The following is a 16,883-nucleotide window of genomic DNA, read 5'->3' as shown; positions in this document are numbered from 1 at the left end:
GGCGGGGCGGGGCGGGGGCCGAGCGCGGGGCACCCGGAGGCCTCCTGCACAGGCGGGCACCATGGGCTCCTGCTCCGGCCGCTGCGCGCTCATCGTCCTCTGCACGTTTCAGCTGGTGAGTGGCGACCCCTCTGCGGGCCTCCTGGAGCTCCGGGTGCCCGACCCACGGCGGCTGCGGGGTCCCGGCGAGTCCCTCCGCTCCTGGGCCCATTCGCTGGGTCCCGCGCCAGCTCCGACGGGGACGCCTCGGACCCCAGGCTGCTGCGGCCGAAGGTGGTGTCGCCTGCGGGGCGTGGGGAACCGCGGCGCCCGGTCCTGTCCCCGGGGTGCGCGCGCGGGGGGCGGCCGCGGGTCCGGAGCGGCGGGGACAGGTGCCCGGGAGCGGCTGGCTGGGCGGGCGGGACGGAGGCCTTCGGGCGGGGCCGCCTGGACGCCATCGCCGGGAGAGGCGTGTGCGCCCCCGGGTGCGCGTGTCTCCACGTGTAGGAGCGTGTCCCGCAGCCGGCCCCGGGCGCCGAGTGAGCGGCCAAGTTCGGATTCTGACAGCCGGGTGGGCCGATGACGGAGGCTGTGCCTGCGAGTTTGCGAGTGTGGGGGGCTGGGGTGAGAGCGTCCTGCCCGCCCCCGCTGCCCCCCATTCCGCCCGGCGTGGAGCGATGCGGGGGCGAGAAGGGGCTGGAGCCCGTGCCCGGGCGCAGCGCGGGCGTCTTCTGTGTCGGGATTGGCCGGGGCTCCCTCGGCCAAGTTTCCATTCTGCCCGGAGTCCGAAGCTCCCTGGGACGCCTGGGAGGCGAATTCTTTCCCGGAGCCCGCTGCCCTCGGGGGAGGGGGCTAAACAAAGGCCTCGCCAGTCCGGGCTAGGAGGCTGCTTTGCTTCGATGCTAATGGGCCCTGGGCCTCCCGTCTTAAAAAGGAAACGATGCTTTGTGGGCTGCGGAGCGCAGCTGGACTGCGCGCCCCCCTCCTCCTCCTGAAGCTCGTAGGGCCCCAAGGGGCTGTTTCAGAGTTCTGAGCCGCAAAACCCTCGGAGTCGGTGGCTGTGCAGCTTGGGTGTCCCATCCTCGGCTTAGGGGCACAGGCTTGCGGGCGGACCTGGGGACGGCCGAGGAGGCATCGTGTCCTTCCTCCAGGAAGGAAGGAGCTTACGGAGCTTTCCTGGGAGGCTCGCTAGGGCTGCGGAGATAACCTAAGACCCTGCAACAGGCTCGGGGTCCCAGGGACCATCCCAGGCCTTGAAAGAGTTGGTATCTTTCAGTGAGTGGCTCCTCAGTGGCAGGAGTCCCTTAGGAGACTGGGTGGGGAGGGGCTGGAAGCGGGAATGGGGAGGGCAAGGGTGGTCCACTCCAAGACTTGAATGCCGGTCGGTTGACCACATGAAGGACAGGCACCAGCCTGGCTGGTACCCCAGTTTGGAGCCTGGCCGGTGGCAGCTGGTGGTGTCTTGGCGTCAGAAAGCGAGGCTGCTTTGGGGGACACTGGTGACCTTAGTTTCCATCTGTTGAAGGTGGTGTGAGAACGTGCTGGGGTTGATGGTGCTGGGGTTTGGGCAGGAGAAATGGGTGCTTCAGTCTCAGGTGCAGAGTGAGGCACGACGGTGCTGATCGGATGTGACCTTGGGGCGCAGAGGGGCAGGTGGGGTCATGTTCCTGTTTCATCTCTGCAGTGGACAGTAGACATGCAGGGCGCACATGCAGGCCCTTGGAAATTTGGTTGCAGCCAAGAGGGAAAGAGTCATCCTGGTTTGAGGGCCACAGGGCTTCCCCAGCAGACCTGGGGACACTCCAGGGACAGGGCAGAGTCGTGTCCTCTCAGGCCAGCCTCTAGGGTCACTGCTGAATCGCAGCAGGGAGCTGTCAAAGGCCTTTTGTCCTGGCTAGGTTGGCAGTCTGGCAGCCCACTGTGCCTCCTCTGCCTTGGGCAAGAAGAGTCCTTGACCACAGCTCTAGTCACTGCATGCGGGTGGGGGACCTGAGAGGATGGGGGGGTTGGGTAGCACCCCCTCTTTCTTTTTTGACAACTTTGAGAATTTTATTACCAAGCTTCAGGCCAAAGGGCCCAGGTATCTCTTCTGGGAGCCTTTCTCCCCAAAGAACAGTGTGAACTTTGCCAGCTCTGAGCAGGGCTGTGCCGCGTCCGATTCCCAGGCTCTGCCCTGCTGCATTGAGGAGACCCCAGGAGCCAAAGGCTCAGGAAGGGGTTTGGGGCTGGGTACCGGCAGGGCCACCAGGGTCACCCACTTCCATGGTGGCATGAGACTCACTGTTCACGCATGTGGCCACATGTCATGGAGCCCTGAGCCTCTGGGAGCCTTGGCTTCGAGATGAAGATGACGCCCCTGCCGCTCTGTGCTGCAGGGTCTCCATTCTGGAGCCTGACCTGAGGCTGCTCCTCAGGCTGAGACCCCGTAGCCGATATGTGCAGCTCATCCCAGCTGCCAGCCCAGACCTCACAGGACTGCCCTGTGTAGACGAAGTGGGCCAGGGCAAGAACTGCCCCCCTTGGGGGTTTGTTTACCTTCCCCCGAGGGCTCCAGCAGGGCAGACATCCCTCCTCGTAGGTTAGCATCCTTTGGGCAGAATGGGGAGGCCTGGGACTAAGAGTTTAATCTTTTTTTTTTTTTGAAACAGAGTCTCACTCTGTCGCCCAGGCTGGAGTGCAGTGGCGAGATCTTGGCTCACTGCAAGCTCCGCCTCCTGGGTTCACAGCATTCTCCTGCCTCTACCTCCCGAGTAGCTGGCACTACAGGCGCCCACCACCACACCCGGCTAATTTTTGTATTTTCGGTAGAGACGGGGTTTCACCATGTTAGCCAGAATGGTCTCGATCTCCTGACCTCATGATCCACCCACCTCGGCCTCCCAAAGTGCTGGGATTCTGACAGGCGTGAGCCACCGCACCCAGCCAAGAGTTTAATCTTAACTCTGTGTCTAGGGTAGATACTGTCAGCCAGCTCTGCCTGCAAGGCGCGTGAGTGTGCACACATGTCCTGTCCCGGGTGGCACCCGTCACAGTGCAGGCCCTTCACGCTCCCCCTCTCTTCCTCCGCCCCCCCCACCTGCCTCCAGATCTTTGCTGGAGCCTGTCCCTCCACCTGGTGCCCCTCCCCACAGCAACACCCAAGTCACTGGAGCCTGTTGAAATTGCTCCCACCCGGACCTGGCCAGAGCTTCCTCTGCCCATGAGTGTGGGACCATCCAGTCTCTGAGCCCTCCGTGGCCAAGGCTTTACACACGGCCTCTCTGTAGAGACTGTCCATGGGGCTTACTGAGAGCTCAAGCTGAGCCCCCACACCCAGGACACTGCCCCGGGTGGGGCCTCCGTGGCCTCTGCCCTCCAGTACCAGGATCTCTTCCCAATATGTACACAGTGGAGAATCTCCTGTGAGCCGGCCTCCCCGGGCTCTGCAGCTCCCCCACAACACGGACAGCTGGGCCCTGCCCTTAGGGAAAGCATGCCCTCCATGCCAGGCAGTGCCCAGGCTGGCTGCATCTGCAGAGAGAGGCGGACCCTGCCCTCCATCAGCCCCCACTGATGACTGACGTGAGCAAAGCAGCACATAGGTCACCGTGGGATTGCGCCGGGCAGACGTGGGCAGGTGTGGGCAGGCGTGGGCAGGTGTGGGCAGGTGTGGGCAGAGGCTGCGGTGCTGCGGGGAGTGGGATGGGGATGAGGTGCTGGTGGCAGGTGGGCGTGGCACGGGCAGACCCTGAGTCCTGAGTGAGGTGGGAGCCTGGCTGTCCCAAGAGTTGAGAAGATGCCGCCTGTGATGTGGGTGGCGCAGGGGCAGCAGGGGGTGGAGGTGAGAGGTCAGAAGGACGGGGCCGCATGACCCGAGTGAAGGGCTCGGGCTGGATGGAGGCAGCTTATGGCCCCCTAGGCCTCTGCTGCTGTCTCTGTCCTCTGCTGGGGATCGGCCGGGTGGCTGGGGTGTCTTTGGCAATTCACCCGCTTACGAGGCCTCGAGACACGGGCCCTGCCCTACGTCTTTGTCGGGTGGGTTCTCCTGCAGAAGGTATCGGGTGCAGCAGGTGCTTGCTGGGCCTTTTATTCCCAGGAGGTGGAGGTGAGTCTTGAGGCCCTTCGTGGCCAGTGGTGTTTTCCGTGCCGTTTCAGGCCTGCTTGGTTTGCCGGACGCGCTCTGTTTACTGTCTTCGTTGATAGGTGACTGTTAAGACCTGTTGGTGTCTAAGCTGTGACTCCAGTGTGAAACTGTGACGCCCCCTTCACAGAGCCCTGGGGACGCCACGCAGGGGAAGGACCCTGGGCCCCCCGCCCCCATGGGTGCCCTGGGCAACTTCTCTGTCCTTCTTGACCGGCCTTGCACGGAGGGCCGAGGAGAGGGTCTCTCCAAGGTGGCGGTGGTCAGGCCATCTGAGGCCATGTGAGGCCTGGTGTTGGGTCCACTCCCAAGCAGGGCTGTTGGAGCTGTCATTTCCCAAGGGGCTGCCCCTCCCTGGGGTCGCAGCAGGTGCGGTGGTCTCCCTCAGGAGACAAGGCACCGTGTGGGTGCTGGACAGCAGGGTGGGGTGGTGGTCTCATTGGAGGAGGCTGTCTTGTGGGCTTCAGTGCTTCTGAGTTCGTTATAGCCTCCATGCGCTGTGCCTGCCCGTCCTCTTCAGCAGGAGCCTTTGCTGGCAGCAAGGGCTGGGGGATGGAGCTGGGTGAGGTTGGCCGTGCCTAAGATGGCCCAGGACAGACAGGAGGACATGGGTGAGCAGGGAGGCCGTGGGCCCCACCTTTGACCAGCACAGCCTGAAGAGCTCGATATCCGTGGACGGAGAATGGAGGCAGGGTGGGGAAGAGGCCACACCTGGGAGGCCAGGGGCTTTGTCCAGGTGCCAAGCCTTGACCCTGGAGAACCCCCGCAACCAAGAAGCCGGTCTGGAAGCTCCATGGGAGTGGGACCTGGGCTGCTTTCAGGAGGGGCCAGCCTGGGGTCTCAGGGTGATGCCCCACACCCCATCCTCCTGGCGTGGCAGGAGGACGACGCAGGGTGCTGGGTCTGCCCGGCTGGTGAGTTTGGGCAGCAGCTCCCTTGCTCAGTCTGTCCCCTCAGGCTGTGAGGCCAGCAGTCCCGGCACCACTGAGTGCCCCCCATCAAGCTCCAGGGTTCAGTGACCCTGTTCCAGGCCCAGAGCTGACCCAGGCAGGGGTCCTAGCTTGAGGGGGCTCTGGTTGTGGGGAAGTCCGGAGATCACAGAAAGAACAACTTCCCTTCGAGGACCGCGAGGCATCTGCGTGACCACAGGACTGGGAGGGGCTGGTAGGGAAGCTCTGAGGCCATCTCTGCAGACGTGGCCCCTGCCTTTCTGCCCCTGCTCTGCCTGTCCCCACCACATGTCATCTGACCTGTCTGCATCCCAGGCAGGCCCTCTGGTTGCCTGGAGTCACTGTCCTCACATGACAGCACCCGGCTTGTCAAAACTGGACATTTCCAGGCTTCCCCGCCCCATGGCAGGTCATGCTGCCGTGGGCGCATCTGTGGACAGCATCCCCTTCCCGTGGAGGACACGGGCAGATTCCCAGGACTCGGAGTGCATGGAGGGCCTGTGGACAGGCACTGGGGCCTCCTCGGAGGGTCACGTGGGTGCGGGTGAGACCAGCTCTGAGGCTGCACACGGGGACTCCGCACACATGTGCTGCTATAGCCACGGCAGCCGGCAGCAGCTGGCACTTCAGTCTGCCGGGCAGAGTTATGAGGCTGGACCTACATCCAGCTATGGAGGCGCCAGCGTTTCACAGACGAGGAGCCCGAGGTGCGGAGTGGGTGAAGCCCAGCACTTGTGCACAGCGTGGGTTCCGGACACCTGAAGCTGCCTCGGGCTGCCTCCTGGACAACCTGTGTCCTGCGTTGGGGCCTGCTCTGCCCTTGTCTGCAGCCCCTCCCGTCCCCCGAAGCCTGAGTCAGGGATTCCGTCTCTGACTGTCCCCACCGAGCACAATGGAGCTTGGTCCCTGCCTGGGAGGAGCTCAGTTGGATGGACGGGGAGGACAGACAAGTCCCCTGCACCCTGCCTCCGGCTGACATCTGGTAGTGGAAGAGGGGTCGGGGAAGGACCCCCAGCTGGCCTGTGTCAGGTCGTTGGCCCCAGGGAGTCCCTGACCAGTCCTGACAGCGAACACCCCTTTTGGGGATCAGCGGTCGCCTGGGGAGGCAGGTACAGATCCTCAGGGTGATGGGAGGGCTCCGCCCTGTCCAGGCCAGGGCCCAGCCTCTCCAGGGGCTGGTGGGTTGCTGGACGGATGGCCCGAGCTAGCTTCCCAGGGTGCAGAGAGCCATGGCAGCTCGGGAGAGTGGTTTCCGCCGGGTTCGGGAAGGGGCAGCCTGGGGCAGCCCGGAGACCCTGGTTGGCTGGGGGCCTTGGCCTGACCCTGGGAATGTGGGTCCTTATTTGCTGCTGTGAAATCAGGAAGATTCCGAGTCTAATCAGCAGGGGGCGCTAGAGCCAAGGAGGTCCTAAAAGAATCATTTACTTGTCGGCGGGGCGTGCAGGGACAGGTTTTCTGTGCGCTGCTGTCTGTGGGGAGCCTGTGAGCTGGAATGGGGGTCTGGTCTGGGCTGTTGGGGGAGAGCAGAACGGGCCTGCGACCGTCTCTAAAACGTAGCTCAGATCCCGCCGTTCTCTGCCAAAGCCTCCGTGGCCACCCGTCCTGCTGAGTGATGTGGTGAAGGACCTGCAAAGTGGCCTCCGCTGTGGCCAGCACCACCCCATGCGGGGCGTGCGGCAGGTGCTGGCGTTTGGTCTGCGGCCCCAGTGCAGGGTGCACGCCCCTACTCTGACACCTTCCGGGAGCTGCGTCGCTGTCCAGGGCCCGTCCTCTCCCTGGCTGTGAGCCTCTGTGTCCTTTGTACCTGGGACCCCGGTGGACCAGTCGGGATCTGCCTGAAGCCTGCTGACCCACGCTCCTGCGCCTTCTCACCCTTTCTCCGCAGCTGGGTGGAAGGAGGCTTCGGGGCTGGCCCCTGCCTTCCTGTGGTTTGGGGGGGCCAGCTTCTGCCTTCCTGTCATTTGGGGTGGCCCCTGACTTCTTATAATTTGGGGGGACTGGCCCTTCCCAGTAATTTTGGGGGGCCAGGCCTTGCCTTCCTGTCATGGGAGGCTTCCTTTAGTTCCTATAGTTTTAGGGGGCTGGCCACTGCCTTCCTGTAGTTTCGGGGGGCTGGCTCTTGCCATCCTGTCGTTTCAGGGGGCTGTTGGTCTTCAGGCTTCACATCTGGCATCCATGAAATGAGAGAGGGAGGGGGCGAAGTGTGGGTCTCTAAGCCCCGGGGCCTCACTGTCCTGAGCTCCAAGCCTGGCGGGGGACCAGGCCACAGCTGTGGGGGAGAAGTGGTCCCTGTGGGTATCCGTGGGGTGCACTGGCTCCCGTGGCCCGAGGGCTCCCAAAGAGGTGGCTGCTGGGAGGGCAGGAACTGGGGGTCAGGGTTAGGAGAGCAGAGTCCTCTGGCCCCTGAGTGAGCTCAACCTCCCTGTGTGGCTTCTCACCAGCGGCCACTCCACAGATGAGGGTGTGGCTTTGAGCAATTTGTGTTGGAAAAAGGTTTTCTAAGGAACCACCTGCCATGACAGACCTCTGCGGCCTCCACTGTCGCTGGAGATGATTTGCTGAAGAATGAGATGGCTCCACATGGGCTCGGGGGAGAGCTGGACCCTCTCTCCCGCCTCAGTGTCCTGGGGGCCATACTCCCGCCTCCTCCCTCCAAGGCCACCAGCCTCTGCGGCCCGAGGGAGGCTCCCAGGCTCCTTGCCAATGGTCAACCTCCCGCCCCGCTCCCCAATCTCCCGCCTGGCTCCCCAACCCCTCAGCCTCCTGCCTGGCTCCCCAGACCATCACTTGCCAGATCTTGCTCCCTGCAGCCCATGGACCAGTTGGTGTCCTCACAGTACCCTGCTCCTGGCGTTTATTGAGCACCTGCTCTGTGCTGGGCCCCGTACCTGCCCAGCTTTCTCACTGGAGCCACACTATAGCTGGAGGGCCAGGGCAGGGTGAAAGCTGCTGTGGGCAGAATTGGACTCACCGTGAGGCAGGACCAGTGGGTGGGTGCAGTCTTGTAGCCCCCACATCCCGGGCCAGGTCACGGGGCTCAGATCCACAGTCTTGTTGCCTGTGTGCACACCCTGCCCAGCTCCTGTCCTCCAGGGTGGTTTCGGGAAGGGGCTGGTCGTCCTTGCTTGAAAGGTAAACCAAGCTGAATTCCTCCCGTCGTTAGCTTGGTCTACATGCAGAAACGGGCAAAAGCAGATAACCTGAAGGATAGCACTGTGGGTCAGGGGTTGGGACGAAATGGAGTCAGGCTAGGCCTCCTTTTCCCTGCAGCATGACCGTGGGGCAGATCCACAACGGCCCACCCTGCCCGCTGTGCCCCAGGCATGGTTTGAGGAGCGGTACCAGGCAGGGATGGAAGCTGCCCCTAGAGCCTGGGCCGCCCACCACCCGGCATCCCCGGGGCCCTCCTGGCTTGGCCCTGTTCTTGGTTCAGCCCATCCAGCCTCCACTCCCCCCACCGTGAGGAGGTGCCCAGGCCCCTCTAGAACTCTCCCCTGCCTCAGGGCTCAACCTCTCTGGGTGCCCCTCCCATCCCACCCCCCAGGCCAGAGGCCCGGAGGCCACTCACAGCATCTCAGCCCCTCCAGTGCCTGCAGTGAAATCCACAGAGTGCAGCCATGGCACTCACCCCAGCCGCGCTGCTGTCGCTTGTCACTGCCTTTCCAGCACACGCCAGTCCCTTCTGGTCCTCCCTGGATGCACCGTCGCTGTCCTGAGCATGGCGGCAGCTCTGGCCCCTGGGTGGCTGGGATGGGGGTGGGGTGGGGGATAGGGAGGCTGGGGTGGGTGGGGTGGGGGATGGGGTGGCTGGGGTGGGGGTGGGCAGCTGGGATGGGTGATGGGGGATAGGGAGGCTGGGGTGGGTGGGGTGGGGGTAGGCAGCTGGGGTGGGGGATGGGGAGGCTGGGGTGGGAATGGGGAGGCTGGGGTGGGGGTGAGGGGTGGGGCGGCTGGGGGTGGGGGTGGGGCGAGTTCTGCAGCATCTTCTGTTCTCTGGGGTGTGCTTCACCAGCGTGTGGGAAGCAGCTGGTGACGGGCGGGGCCGAGTGCGCGGTTCCCTGCAGTTAGCACCCGGGTCATGGCTTTGCTCAGGTTTTCTTGGTCTCCTAAACATAAAATACCCACTTTATATTCCTCAGGCGCTTTCCCCTCCTCCCTCGTTGGTTCCCTCTCAGCCCTGTGGGGAGGGCCAGTTCCACAGAGTCCTGTAATGTCCTGAAGTGGAGGGGAGACCACCTGCCTGCCAGAGAGCGGCCTCGCCAGCGCTGTCCCCAAGGCTGAGATGCAGGTGGCAGGCTGGGGCCTCGGCGTCCGGTACCCCTGTGGATCCGCGTCAGTCTCTCCCGGCCATCTGACCCCCATGAGTGGTGTTTTCTGGGCCATCTGTGTGTCTGTCACCTGGCCCTACGATGCGCGATTTAGAACAGCCCCCCGTCCCCCGCTGTTCCCATTCTCCAGATGAGGAAACCGGGGACAGAGGGAATGGGGCCTACTCAAGGGAGGAACGCTTGCCCAGACGGGCGGGGGCGGGTGGGGATGCGCAGGGACACGTGGGGACGCATGGGGATGGGTGGGGACACATGGGGACATGCGGGGGTGGGTGGGGATGCATGAGGATGGGTGGGGACACACAGGGGCCTGTCAGGCTGATTTGGGGATTTTTCTTGGAAGAGCCAAGCACACAGTAGATGCCCAGTGCCTGCTCTGGGCAGGTCGTGGAGCAGGAGTTAGGGCCCCGGCGTCCCTCGTCAAACAAAGGTGTGGTGGGCAGGTCTGGGGAGGAAGTCCCAGCTGACTGCCCATCACCTTGGTCCGGGCACTGGCTGGTGGACCTGGGGCCTCCCTTGGGTCCACCCTTCATGGCGACCGCCCTGCCCCTAGGTCACTGCCCTGGAGAGGCAGGTGTTTGACTTCCTGGGCTACCAGTGGGCGCCCATCCTGGCCAACTTCGCCCACATTGTCGTCGTCATCCTGGGACTCTTTGGCACCATCCAGTACCGGCCGCGCTATGTGTTGGTGGTGAGTCCTGGGCCCGGCCCCCTTTACGGGCAGGTGGGTTGGGGTGACCAGGATGGCGGCTCCTGTGGCACCATCCTGCCCTATTTTCCTGGACACCATTGAACACCCCACAAACGCCAACCCAGACCCCTGAGTTCAGACCTCTGCTGCCTGCACATCTAGAATTCTGGTTCGGACGGCGGGGCTTTTCCAAGGCTGCTTGTAGGAGCAGCTGCATGTACTGGGGAGCCCCAGGCGCTGAAGGCCCTCACAAATTCATCCCCTCAGTAGCCAGGGGTATGGGTGCTGCCATGATCCCTGCTTTACAGATGGGAAAATAGGAACAAAATCACTGCCTCAAGCCCAGGGTGGGACCTGGACCCCAGCAGACCTCTGGCCATACTGTCCTTGCTGTATCCTCTGGAGAAGCTGAAAGAATGTTCAGAAAAATGTCTCTCTGCTCAGTCAGCATTTTCATTCAGTGCAGAACCAAATAATCGGTCCAGACCAGTGGTTTGTGGTGACTTTTCCTGTAGCGGGCAGATGGTAAATACCTCAGGCGCTGTGGCCCGTGCGGTCCCAGCGTAAAAGCAGCTGGGCTGTGTGTGCACAGATGGGCGTGGCTGTGTCCACACAACTTTGTTTACAGAGGCAGCTGGCAGCTCCTTGGGGGCACTCTCTTGGGGTGGTTTTGGGGGTGCTCTGCAGTGGAGGCCTGTGCTGTCTGTGTGCAACGTCTGCCCGGCGAGGCGAGGACAGGCCGTGGCAGCTCAGCTGGAGATGCTCTGTCCGTATGCCGACCTGCGCTGGGGCTTCCTCCGGCTGGCTGTCCCACGGCCTCATTCCTGGGGCGCCCACGTGGGAAAGCTCTGAGACCTGTCCCAGGGAGGGCACGGGGGACCCCTTTCTCCACGCTGTGCATCCGGGGGCCACCAGACTCGGGAGCAGAGGCCGCCCCTCCTGTGCGATCACAGGACCTTCCCCCGGGGGCTGGGTGCAAGCAGGTGTGCCCAGGAGCTGCGTTCAGCTGCCGCCCTGTCCTCCCCTCTCCCTAGTACACGGTGTGGGCAGCCATCTGGGTCACCTGGAACATCTTCATCATCTGCTTCTACCTGGAAGTTGGGGGCCTCTCACAGGTGAGTACAGACCGGAAGGCAGTGCGAGGTCCTTCCCTGGGGTCCTGGCCGGGCCCCCTGTAACACCCCCTCTGTTTTCTCTTCATCCATCGTCTGAGGCAGGGGCTGTCTGTGCATGGCTCTGTCCCCAGCACCCAGAACAGCCCTAGTCTGTGGTTGGTGACTCAGGAAAGGTTTGGGGAGAGACCAGTGATTTGATTGGGGAATGAAAGGCGTCTGTGGGTGTTGGCAGGTGAGAGGGCTCCAGCTGGAGAGGAGGAGCCTCAGAGCAGGGCAAACTGTGGCAGAGATGTGCAGGTGAATGGACACCACCTTCCTGGGGCCATGTGGGGTCCTTTGTCCCAGCCTGACCAACCCTCCAGGCTGGTAAAGCCTCGTGCCTCCTGCAATGCAGGGAACCAGGGAAACGAGGTGGAGGGTCATCGCTGAGCCGACCCTGACCGAGGCTGTTTCAGGCACTTTGCCTGCAGTTCAGAGGTTGGTTCTAAAGCTGGGGTGGGGTGGAGTTTGGTCTCCCCCGGCGGCTCTCTGCTTTGGCCGGTGTGGCACAGGTGGGCACTAAGGCAGGTGCCCAGCCAGGCAGACGGGCCCCCGCTTCCTGGAGCCACACCTGGGGCTGCAGCCGGGGAGACTGTCCTGAGGCAGACACACATCACATGGCAGCTTTGGCCAGAGACACAAGGAAGGGACCCAGTGCCCCTGAGAGCGAGTTCTGGGGTCTGGGCAGGGAGGCCTTCCTGGAGGAGAAGGTGTGTGGGTCGAGGGCAGGCATAGGAGCGGCTGGGAGGGCCTTCGTATTCCTTTCCCCACCACGGCTGGAGCCCTGGGGACAGGGTGCAGTGGGAGGACAGGGGAGGCGGGAGGAGAGGACCTCCCCTTTCCTCTCTGTGGTGGCATCCCCGCAGGCTGCAGTGGGTGAGGCCGGCCACCTCCTGGCGCTAACCGGCCCTGCTCCTGCTCCTCACCCCCAGGACAGCGAGCTACTGACCTTCAACCTCTCCCAGCATCGCTCCTGGTGGCGTGAGCACTGGCCAGGCTGTCTGCACGAGGAGGTGCCGGCAGCTGGCCTCGGGGCCCCCCATGGCCAGGCCCTGGTGTCAGGTGCCATCTGTGCCCTGGAGCCCAGCTCTGTGGAGGCCCTACACAGCGGCCTGCAGATCCTGATTGCGGTGAGCATGGGGTATGGTGGGGATGGGTTGATGAGGGAGGGGACACGGAGCTGGGGGCTCATCTCCCTGGGGCGGGGCCAGCTGACCAGGCCTCAGGCCTGTCTCTGCCTTCCTCATCCCCACCCTTGCTAGAGAGGTTAAGGTATCACGGGTGGGCTCCCACGTGGCTGGCACCTCTGCAAACCACCTCCCCCAGGTGGGGCCGACCCAGGCCCTTTCTCAAGTTGAGTGTGGTGTTTGCCGTGGGGAGTGGGAAGGACTTGGATCAGGCTGAGACACCCCGCCTCTGGCTTTGCCGGTCCCAAGGAGGAACGGCAAGCATCTTCCTGACAAACCCATCGATGCGTGTCCAGCCTGTTCCATCGGCTGCCCCAAGCCCGTGCCAGTCACAGGAAGTGGACAGAGCCTGAGGCTGGGCCAGCAAGAAGCCCCTCAGCCTTGTCTGGAACCCTGGAGTGTGCACTTGGCAAAGCTGGTGCCACGTGACCCAGGTCTTATCGAACAGGGACCCTGCGGTCTGGACAGGGATTCTGTGGCCCGGACAGGGATTCTGCAGACCGGACAGGGATCCCGCGGCCCGGACAGGGATCCCGCGGCCCGGACAGGGACCCTGCGGCCCGGACAGGGATCCTGCGGCCCCGGACAGGGATCCTGCGGCCCGGACAGGGATTCTGTGGCCCGGGAGGGGCTGAGGAGCAGCTGTTGCTTGTGTGGGAACAGGACTCTGCTGTCAGGACTCTGCTGTCAGGACTCTGCTTGTGTGGGAACAGGCCCTGCTTGGTTCGGTGGAGAACAGGGGCTACGGTGCTGCTCCTGGTCTGGCCACGCGGCCCCTTCCCCGCTGTGCCACCTCCGTGAGCCTGGCAACCTCCCTGTGCCTCAGCTCCCACTTCTATAAAACGCAGATGATGCCAGTGCCTTCCTCGAAGTGCTCAGAAGAAGGAGGCAAAAGCTGAGACGGGTGTGTGGAGGGTGCTTGGTCGGCGTTTCGCCTCAGGAGCTCCTGGGGCAGGGCCGATGTGACTGCAGCATGATTGGTGCCATTGCCGGAGGAACTTGTGACCAATCTCAAGGCTCCCTGACTTTCCCTGGTGCACACGCTGGCATCAACGCAGCACACCAGGTGGACATGGGGCTTCTAGGAGCGAGGCTCCGCGGCCAGCAGCTGGCGGTGGAAGCTGAATTCCAAATTGAAGGAGCCCATGGCCTAAGAACATGTGATGGTATGGGCGGCCTTGTGAGCTCCCCGGGCTCCTTCCTGGGCTCTGCTCTGGTCCTGCAGGAAATCAGGCCAGGGAGGTGCTGCCCCGTAGCAAGGGGCTACAGACCACCCTCCAGCACTAGTCAGGGCTGTTTCTCCGACCACAGCCACTCAGCGAGGCACGGGGGGGCCCCAGTTGCCCCCAAAATGTGTGGAACCCAGGTGCATGCCACTGGAGGAGAAAGAGCCAAGGTCCCAAGTGTACACATCAAAGCTCCTGAGATTAGGCTTTGTGAGAAGGCAACAAAAAGGAAGCTAGACGGGAATAAATGAAGATTTTCTCGGAGGGGCTGGTGTGCTATGGGAGCCGAGGCTGGAGGAGTGAGCGCTATGCGTGGCTGGGGAGACGGGGCCTGCTGTTGGCTTTTATCCTGACTCCCAGGGATGGGAATTTCTTTAATAGGATGTGGATCTAAATTCCAGCCAGCTAGTCCTCACTAGAAGCGCAGACCCCTGCTCTTTGCTTTGGAGGGTCTCGGAGAGGCTGGTGGCTTGGCTGACCCCTGCCCAGCTGTGCTGATGGTAGCAACAGAGAGTTGTCCGACAAGGCCAGGCTCTGGGGGTGAGGCGCAGCGCAGGGTCTGCAGATCCCAGGCCTCCGTGCAGCAGGGAGATGGGAGAGCTTCGGGGTGGACCTGGGGCTGGAGCCAGGAGGATGGGCAGGAGGCGGTAGTGTGAAGGGCGGGGAGCACGGGGGTGTGGGACAGAGGCGGCCTGCAGGTCCCCAAGAGGGGAGGGCACTGGCTGGAAGGGGCATCTTCCAGTGGCTCCCCAAGCTCAGCTGCCTGTTCAGCACCACGGCCAGCTCTGTGATGGGGGCGTCTTGGGCTCCTTTGGAGTGGGGGGGACGAGCCGTGGAGGTTGCCCACCCTCACCCCTGCTCCCACCCTGGCCATGGCATGGAACCAGAAATGGCCATTTGGGACAGCTTCTTGAGTTTGTCTTAATACCAAGGAGACAGGTCTGCCTGCCTCATGGTAAGAGAGGTCTCCTGGCCCCTGACTGACCCCTAGAAAGGAGCTGGATTTCCAGGAAAGCAGCTGCCAGCTCGCCTGTACCAGATGGGGTGGGGGTCGGGGGGACAGAGCCCACGCATGTCCAGCCCTGGGGCCTGACCTGCATGTCCTGTCTCCTCTCCTGGGACCGGGGCCTTCACAGGGAGCGTTGGGCCAGGTCTATGGAGGAAGAAACCAAGACCAGAAGGTGAAGTGAATTTTCGAGGTCACGCAGCTGCTCAGCGGTCGGCCTAAGGTGCAGCCAGGAAGGTGTCCTGCTTCGTTCCGGGGCACCTCCAGTCACAAATCCACTGCGGCCGGCTGCCCCCAACCCCTCCCTCGGTGTCTGTGGCCTGGAGTGACCCTGGCCGGGCCCTCTCACTCATGCTGTTGGTGTTTCTGGCTGTGGCAATGCTGCCCCCCTTTGCCAGAGCGCCTTTTCCCTCAGTGGCCCTGGATGCAGGTGTCTGCGAGGTGTGTGCGGTTTTGCATCGGCCTGCCCTCTGCCCTGGACTGCCAGTCCCTCTCCTCTCCCTGCTTGACCCCTGCCCCACAGGCAGCAACCAGCCCCCAGCTCTGCCTGGAGTTGCCTGCTGGACCCCGAGTCCTCAGCCTGTCTCTCCTGCACTTTGCCAAGCTCAACACCAGAATCCCAGACGGCTCGCTCCACAGAGGAGGAGGAACTCCTGGTGGCTGTTGGCTGGGGTGGGCTGGGGCCAAAGGCAAGGGGCCCGAGGGGACTCTGGGCTGGGACTGGGCTGGCCTGGGGTTCATCCAGCCTGGGCTTCTGCGGCCTCACCCCACTCCCTGTAGCCACTCAGGCTGACCTGGTCACCTTCCCCACCCAATAGCCATTATCCTCCCCACCTGCCCCCCACCCAGTGGGGTGGGGCGGAAGGCAGGGGTGCGTCTGGAACTTGAGAGCTGAGGATGCCCACGGGCCAGCTCTCGCACTCCCGGTTACAGAGGAGGAACCTGAGGTCTAGGAGAGGCAGAGCCTTGGTGGTCAGGGGTGCTGAGGTGCCTCTGCCCGCATCGCTGCAGTGACCCCCCACGGGCTCGCCTGGCCAACTCACCCCCGGCCTGTGGTGTCTTTCAGCTTCTGGGTTTTGTCTGTGGCTGCTACGTGGTCAGCGTGTTTACGGAGGAAGAGGACAGCTGTGAGTATGGCGCCTCTGCAGGCAGTGGGGTGGGAGACTGCTACAGAGGTGGCAACTCCGAGTCTGTCCTGTCTGGGCAAGGCGAGAGACCTCCCCTCTTGGGAGGGACCCCACGCCCAGCAGGGCCTTGCTCACGACTGTAGACCTGAGCAGAAGAGGACTCACTACACACAGGGAAGAGATGAGAAGAGGTCCTGGCCTGGGGGCCCCAGGGTTCAGCTGTCCCCCAGGTCCAAGGGCTCCTGTGCTTCGGGCTGGGCCTGTCCTCATGATCCCCGCAGTGGCCACAGGTAGAAGGTCTGAGCTCAGACCTGCTGAGTCCTGGGCCGCTGCAGCCTCCAGGCAGCTCAGAACCAGGCCCCGCTGGCCGGGACGCTCATGTCTGGCCCTCGGTGGCAGCCTGGACCCATCTAGGCAGGGTTTTCATTTTCCCTCTGCTCGCCAGCGCCCGTCAACTTTCCTGTGATTTGCAACATGAGTGGTCCACACTCAGGTGCCCTCGCTGGGCCCCTCATCCTGATGTGGTCTCACAGGAAGACCCTGTGGAGAGGATAGAGCCGGGTGGGGAAGGGCAGATGCCAAGCAGGGCTGGGTGTGCCTGGGGAGCCCACGGTTCCTATGGACAGAACTACCCCTGAGGTCAGAATCCAGTTCAGAGCCATCTGTCCCCAGGACCCCAAGGGCCATGGGGTCAGCAGTCCACACGTCAAAGGGCACCCTGGCCTCAGACCAGGACTGATTCCAGAGGCAGGGGACACCCTCAGAGCCTTGGTCCCCAGCACCCAGCGTCCCTCAGCCACTGTGCTGCTGATCCTAAACCATCACGCAGAGCTCAGCCAGCTTCCTGGGAGGAGGCAAACAGTTTCCGCTCTCTGGTTCCATTCAAACATTTTCACATGGGAACCCCACTTGAGCCTGGAGTTCAGAATGCCTCAACTTTGCCCAGCAAGCCCCTGTCGCCTGCTGGCTGTGCAGACAGTGTCAAGGGAGCCACCGTGTCTGAACGTGACAGAAGGTGGTGGGAGAGTGGGCAGAACACGGTGCAGCCCCCACACAGGCCGGAGGACCCGGGCTGTCCTACCTCTGCCGTCCCCCAGGCCGTCCCCACACAGGCC

The 16,883-nt window shown here is 63.3% G+C and overlaps 1 protein-coding gene across 1 annotated transcript in view; it reads left to right on the top strand.

Moving 5' to 3' along the window:
• The first annotated feature begins 14 nt into the window (after nt 1–14).
• The window catches only part of NKAIN4 (sodium/potassium transporting ATPase interacting 4), a 19,406-nt gene continuing 2,537 nt past the window's right edge, over nt 15–16,883 (top strand). Inside the window, exons 1-5 of the mRNA XM_023183257.3 lie at nt 15–115; nt 9,931–10,068; nt 11,103–11,183; nt 12,155–12,352; nt 15,708–15,768. Of these exons, the coding sequence (XP_023039025.1) occupies nt 62–115; nt 9,931–10,068; nt 11,103–11,183; nt 12,155–12,352; nt 15,708–15,768 (532 nt within the window). The 5' untranslated portion in view covers nt 15–61. The remainder of the gene's footprint in view (nt 116–9,930; nt 10,069–11,102; nt 11,184–12,154; nt 12,353–15,707; nt 15,769–16,883) is intronic.

The sequence above is a fragment of the Piliocolobus tephrosceles genome, chromosome 20 (assembly GCF_002776525.5).
Source record: "Piliocolobus tephrosceles isolate RC106 chromosome 20, ASM277652v3, whole genome shotgun sequence".
NCBI classification, from domain to species: domain Eukaryota; kingdom Metazoa; phylum Chordata; class Mammalia; order Primates; family Cercopithecidae; genus Piliocolobus; species Piliocolobus tephrosceles.
The sequence above is the reverse complement of the archived record's forward strand: the minus strand, read 5'-3'. Positions and strand labels throughout refer to the sequence as shown.